General features: G+C 44.4%; 1 protein-coding gene across 1 annotated transcript; it reads left to right on the forward strand.

The window, feature by feature from the left end:
- Positions 1-1850: 1850 nt before the first annotated feature.
- On the forward strand, positions 1851-2891 carry LOC308278804 (melanoma-associated antigen B5-like; the record flags this gene model as incomplete). Its single annotated transcript, XM_080718817.1, has 1 exon — positions 1851-2891. The coding sequence occupies one exon, from the start codon at positions 1851-1853 to the stop codon at positions 2889-2891; it is 1041 nt and encodes a 346-aa protein (XP_080574943.1).
- Between the last annotated feature and the right edge of the window lie 4221 nt (positions 2892-7112).

Genomic DNA, 7112 nt, shown 5'->3' on the forward strand with positions numbered 1-7112 from the left:
ACTTAAGGAAGAGTGGTAGGAAAGATTGATCTAAGTTACAATTAGATAAGATTATATCAAGTTACAGTTAGATAGGAGTAAAACATTCAGGTGTGCTATTGAACTTATATTGTGACCATAAATAACAATTCTGTACATAACATTTCAGAAAGCTAGAACAATTATTTTGAATATTTACCTATAAAGAAATGGTAAATATGTGAGTAGGCAGATGTGTATTACTGATATAAACATTACACAATATATATATACATATATATATATATATATATATTTCAAGACATTATATGATGCCCCGTTACTATGTATATTCTTATTTGCTTTATTATCACTTAAAATTTTAAAAAATAGAGGCCAGGCATGGTGGCCCGTGGTAGAAATCCCCATGCTTAGGAGGTGGAGGGAAGAGGATCACGCAGGTTCAAAGCCAGCCTCGTTGACTTAATATACCCTGTCCAAATAAAAATATAAAAATAGATCTGGGAGGGTAGCCCAGAGGTAGAAGGGTTTCCAGGATCCCAAGTACCACCAATTAATTAATTAATTGATTGATTAAAATTAAAATAGAAATATTCTTCTTGCTTTATTATCATTTAAAAATAAATAGGAAAAGGAACCTCAGGTACTACATGGAGTCAAAATTAGGACAGTGAGTGAACACTGAGAACACAACATTCCTCAAAACAGAGACCAAAGTAGCTTGAATCATTCCTGGTAGGACACAGACAGAATTAGCCACATATAGGGGAGTCTCAGGGAATAAGAATTTTGGTACAGTAGAGAAAAAGAGGTGTCCCATACCCTTCCAAGAATCAAATGTGGAAATACTAGTGATATCAAGGGGAACAAAGAGCCCAGACAACTGACAGTTCACAGAGACTTCTGTCAGATTAAGCATTATAAGAAGGATCTCAGGAACATAAAAGCCTTCAGCACAGGAGATGGGCCTGTGTATAAGCAAAGGAAGGAGGTCAAGTCTCAACCAGAAGTTAAAATGACTATCCTGAGAGAAAACTTAGATAACTCTCTACCCTCAGAAATGAGAGGACCAAATAAGGACCCATCCTTGCTGTAACCCCTGGATACCTGGGCATTGTTGACATAGTATGACATAGTCTGTGGTGTCACAAAGGAGTGAGGGACTTGGCCTGAGAGTTGTGCCCTAAGGTCAGTAGTGCCAGGATTTCCAGGCTGGTCCGAGGGTACAGTGAATGCTCTGAAGTCGAAGGGAACCACACAACAAAGAACACTTGGAACAACACTGAATCCATTCCTTCCTCTCAATCTTCGAAGACCAAGACCAGGTAAGGTCAGAAGAGATTTTCTCATATCACTTGGAGGATTCTTTGGGGTGTTATTGTCCTTACTATGAGGGAAGAGACTGCAGAGCCAGGAAAGGGGGAATGCTACACCATACCTTCCTCCCTTCTTTTGGGACCCAGGGAGATTTGTTTTAATCTCAACATCAGTGTAGCAGAGGGGTCTCCCATGGCTTACCATCCAGTTGACATAATGTTTTGAAGGTGAAGTGAGGACCCCACAACTTGGGAAACCTCCAGCCTCTGCTTTCACCCCAGAGTACCTGAGGCAGGGCTGGCAAGTTCCAGGCAAGGGTTCACTCTCTGTCCCTCAAAAACGTTTCAAAAGGACAGGGAGGTCAGGTGAACAGGAGCCCAGTGGGTTCCTATTGCAGTTCTCCTAGGGTAAACTACAAATGTAGCCTTCCTTAGAGCTATGGTGGGATTTCCATGCTGAAAGTTTACACGCCTTCCCAACCTCCCTCCTCTAGTGGGCCCTCCCAACCTGTTCTCTTACTCACTCCCTGCCTACTATTCCTGACCACAGCCATCATGCCTCGGGGTCAGAAGGGTAAGTTGCACAGGCATCAGAAACGCCATCATGCCCGACATGACTTCCAAGGCCCTAAGGAAACACAACCCACTGCAGCAGTGGAAGAGGAGACACCCTCTTCCTCTACTCTTCCTGAGAATATTTCCCAGAGCTCTTCTACTTTGGAGTCAAGTAGCACTGCCCAAGGGCCTTGCAGCATGCCATCCAGCACCAGCCCTTCTACAGATGTTCTTGCCACACGTTGTGATGAGGGTGATGACAGCAGAGATGAACAGCATCAAAGTTCCTCCGAGATCCCACCCTCCACTGAGGATGATTCTCTAGCTGAGACGGTGTATTTGCTGGAGCAGTTCATACTCAACAAGTATAATATGAGACAGCGCATTACCAAAGAAGACATGCTGCAGGTAATGGACCAAGAGTACCAAGACCGGTTTGATGAGATCCTTAGAAGAGCTGCTCATCACCTCCAGGTTGCCTTTGCAGTTGACCTGACGGAAATCGACTCAACCTTTCACGTGTACAACCTTGTCAGCAAACTAAAACTCCCCAACAATGGTAGGGTTCGTGCTGGCAAGGGGATGCCCAAGACAGGTCTCCTGATGACCGTCTTGGGTGTTATCTTCACCAAGGGCAACTGCGCTACTGAGCTAGAGATGTGGAATTACCTGAAGACGATGAAAGTCTATCCTGGGAGGAAGCACCGCATCTATGGAGAGCCCCGGAAGCTGATAACCCAAGATTTTGTGAGGCTAGAATATCTGGTGTACCAGCAGGTTCCTGACAGTCAACCTCCAAGCTATGAATTCCTGTGGGGCCCAAAAGCATACACTGAAACCACCAAGATGAAAGTCCTAGAATTTTGGGCACGGATCCAGGGTACTGTTCCTAGTGCATTCTCCGAGCAATATGAAGAAGCACTGAGAGACGAAGAAGAGAGAGCCCGAGCTGAAGCCGCAGCCCGTCCTGGCAGCAGTGCCATAGCCATGCTTGTTCCATGGCCACTTCCCATAACCTCTCCTACTCCTACTGAAGTCTGAGGCTTTGATCCAGACAAGAAACTGTGACCCACAGTAGGGGTTTTCTTGGAGATACAAACCAATCCCACAATAAAACAGTTGTGATAATGGAAGAATAAAAAAAAAGAAAACATGATCTATAATGGTTTTGCTCATTTCATTTTCTCTTTTGTTAGGTATTAGTGACTGCTTTATGCCTTGAGTTTCTTACTTCATTTAAAAATGTAGAGAAAATTAAATCTTAATAAGTTAGACTTCGGGATCACTGTCCATCTTATTTCCCAAATATCAGTTGAGTATGTTTTTGAAAGCCTCTGTTTTAGTATAGTGGGTAAAGATATTGCTTCTTCCCATATAATTTATTAATTTTTTTACATCTGTGTTACTAATTATTGAACCCAGAGGCATTCTATATCCAATCTGCATCCTCAGCTCTATTATGTGTTTTGAAACAGAGTTTCACTAAGTTCTGAAGGGCCTCATTAAGTACCCAAGGCTGGCCTGGAACCTGAGATCCTCCTGTCTTAGCCTCCCAAGTACTGGGATTACACACATTCACAAAACACCTGGCTGACCATGGTATTTTACAAGTTGTTCCTTATAATCATATGAGGAAAATGTTAAGATACCCTCAATGACTTTCAATAAATAAGGAAGAATGTGTTAAAATGAGGGTAAATTGCCTGAGGCAAGGCAGTTTGAATTTGGGGAAAGTTCAAGACAAAGTGATGAAACTTGTAAATCAGTGTGTCTGAGAGACCTTGTGAGGCTGTCTGATTGGTGAGCAGAGGCCCCCCCCTCAGCTGATGTGTTAAAAAGTTGAGCGAGAAGACCTTTACATAAAAAACATTACTGTAGTGTTAGACCTAACAATAAAGTCGCAGCAGGTCGTGGTGGCGCATGCTTGTAATTCCAGATTTGGTGTGCTGAGACAGGAGGATCCTGGTTCGTAAATAGGCTCAGCTACTTAGGCCCTTTGAAACTAAGTGAGACCCTGTTTCTAAATAAAAAAAAATAAAACTTAAAGGTTGTACACCTTTGTAATCCCTGTGCTTGGGAGGCAGAGACAGGAAGAATGCGCAGGTTCAAAGACAGGCTCGCTGGCTTAAGAGACCCTGTTTCTAAATAAAAAAATATATATAAAAATAGTCTGGTAATGTAGCCCAGATGCAGAAGGGTTTCCATGAATCCCAGTACCTCCAAAAATAAATAAATAAATAAATAAATAAATAAATAAATAAACAAACATATGGCTGGGATGGGGAGCTTTGAGGTAGAATTCCCTTGGGATTCATACTTGCTGCACAAAAATAAAAAATATAAAAAAGAATCCAATATTATGTGTGGCTTTTGACATTCGGTAACAACAGCAGCAACTTTAGTGGCCTTCCTACAAGTTCCCCTCTATCTGTGTGCTTTCAGATCAGATCCCCTTGCTGAACAACCATCTCTATCAAGGAGATCAGGCACAGGTATTGATTTTGCCTATCTGGTGGTTCTCTACTCCATAGAAGTTTTTGCACTTCTTCAAAGGAGTAAATCCCATCTTCTCATGGAAGCTAGAGGTCAATCTCATCCTCCTCCACAATCCTGCCTTCCACAGACCATGTTAATTACTGGTTCTGAATTCAACTCCCATATGTCCCCATGTGGCATATCATGGCTTCCTTCCCCTGGCTGTGAGTACATGAGTACATATGATTCATGAACTGCTAGCAATCTCATCTGTACATTGTCCAGTGTTGTGTATTTGGATACCACATAAATATAGCATGAAAACTCTTCTCTCACCAGTGGGGTTAAAAGGAGTTCATTAAACATGATTTTAGAAATTAATTTGGGATCATAGATAATTTACACCTAAAAGAAATGTCTGCTTCGGGAAGTAAATTAGTGTGTTAGTGATACTATCAAAAATAACAACTCCGGGCTACTGGTACACGCTTTTAATACCAGCATTTGGGAGGTAATACTTGAGAATATTGATTCGTGGAAAGCCTCAGCTACTTAGGCCCTCCACACTTAGTGAAAACCTGTTTCAAAATCTGGACCTCTGAGCCTGAGATCAGAGCCTGCAGAGGGGTTAGGACTGTGCTGGGACCAGAGAAGCCAACATCGGATCCTTCCGTGAGTCAAGGCTGGTGCTAGGGCCACCGAGGCCGGGATCGTAGCCTGCGGAGGGGTTAGGCCGGTGCAGGGGCCAGCGAGGCTGGGATCAGAGCCTGCAGTTATGCAAGACCGGTGTGGTCCTCTGAGTTCGGGATCGGAGCCTGCCAAGATGTTTGGCCTGTGCCTGGACCAGCGAGGCCATGATCGGAGCCTGCCATGAGGCTAAGCCAGTGCTGGGGCCTCTGAGGCTGGGATCGGATACTGCTGAGGGGTTAGGCTGGTGCCAGAATCAGTGAGGCCCGAACCGGATCCTGCGTGAGGCAAGGCCAGTGCTGGGGCCTCTGAGACTGGGATCAAAGCCTGCCGAGGGGTGAGGCTGGTGCCGAAGCCAGTGCGGCCGGGATCAGAGCCTACCATGAGGCAATGCCAGTGTTGGGGCCTCCGAGGCTGGGATCAAAGCCTGTCAAGGAGTGAGGCTGGCACTGGAGCCAGGGAAGCCGGGATCAGAGCCTGCCGTGAGGCAAGGCCAATGCTGGGGCTTCTGAGGCCAAGACTGGAGTCTGCTGAGGGGTGAGGCTGGTGTCTGGGCCAGCAAGGCCAGGATCAGAACCTTCCATGAGGCGAGGCTGGTGCTGGGGCTTCCAAGGCCAGGTTTGGAGCCTGCCGAGGGGTTAGCATGGTGCCCAAACCAGAAAGGCCCAGATCAGAGCCTGCCCTGAGGCAAGGCCAGTGCTGGGCTTCCAAGGCTAGGATTGGAGGCTGCCGAGGAGTGAGGCTGGTGCCAGGGGCAGGGAGGCTGGTATTGGGGCCTACCATGAGGCAAAGGCGGTGCTGGAGTCAGCGAGGTCGGGATCAGAGTCTGCCGGGTGGTCAGGCCAGTGCGGGGGCCGTCAAGAGTGGGATCAGAACTTGCAATGCAGCATACACAGAGAAATATCACAGAAAATAAAAAAAAAAACACACATGCTTTCCTTAATATGTAAAATATAGGAAGAAACAGGTAATAGGAAGAGATCTAATTGAAGAAAGGGCCCTATAGAGGAGCAATTAAGGTGACCAGTCAGAGGGGATGGATGGGGGAGGATGGACTCTCTTTAAAACTCCTGATGTATGTAGAGAAATGTATCAAAGTTAATCACCAATCAGGCATGGGATCGAGGAAGGGGGAGGGAATGGGATGGGGACTAGATAAAGGCTAATTGGATGATGTGTGCTTGTATATCATAACAAGTCTTGTATTCCATTGTGATGTATCACTACATTACACCAAGATAGATAGATAGATAGATAGATAGATAGATAGATAGATTTTTTTTAAATAGGGGTGGTGATGTAACTAGTAAGTAGAATGCCCCTTGGATCTATCCCTAGTAATGCAAAAAATATATATGTACCATAAGGTGAAGTCATAAAAAGCAGATATTCATCGTCTTACAGTTCTGGAGGCCACAGGTCCAAGTTTGAGGGGCCATCTCATTTGGTTTCCTCTGAGACCTCTCTCAGTAGTTCTCAGAAGGCCATGTTCTCGCTGCCTCTTCATAGAGTGGTCCCTTTGTGTGTGCAAATCCTTGGTGTTTTCCTTTAGGTCTTACTGTCTTCTTATGATGACACCCCATTCAGACTACATTAGAACCAACCCCAATGGCTTCACTGTACTCAGTTACCCTTTTAAAGACCTATCTCCAAACACAGTTATGCTGTAAGGTACTTCCGTGTATAAATTTTGAGGGAGAGGGTGTACAATTCAGCCTCCAATAGGCAAAACAGGAGGTGTCTTTGCCCTTATCTCAATGCAGGAGAAGAGAGTCCACAAATAAGTCTTATCTACATTGTTTCATGGAGTTTCTGGAGAAAGAAAGTGATACTCCCTTGAGGTGAGATGCACAGAAGCAACTGTGTCATTTTGCCTTAGACTAGAAAAAATATCTCCCACTTCATCAAAATTATATTCCAAATATTTTGAGAGTACTTTGGTAAATTCTCCATATAAGTTTACAGCCAAATACAGCTTTTATGACAGAAAATATGGCCGTTTTCATTCTTATAGTGATCATGAACTTCTCCAAATGCAAGATTCATTGCTTTTAAAGGATTTTGCCACTGAAAAATAACATTGCTGTGATGACCCTTCCT

Source organism: Muscardinus avellanarius, assembly GCF_963383645.1.
Source record: "Muscardinus avellanarius genome assembly, chromosome: X".
NCBI classification, from domain to species: Eukaryota; Metazoa; Chordata; class Mammalia; order Rodentia; family Gliridae; genus Muscardinus; species Muscardinus avellanarius.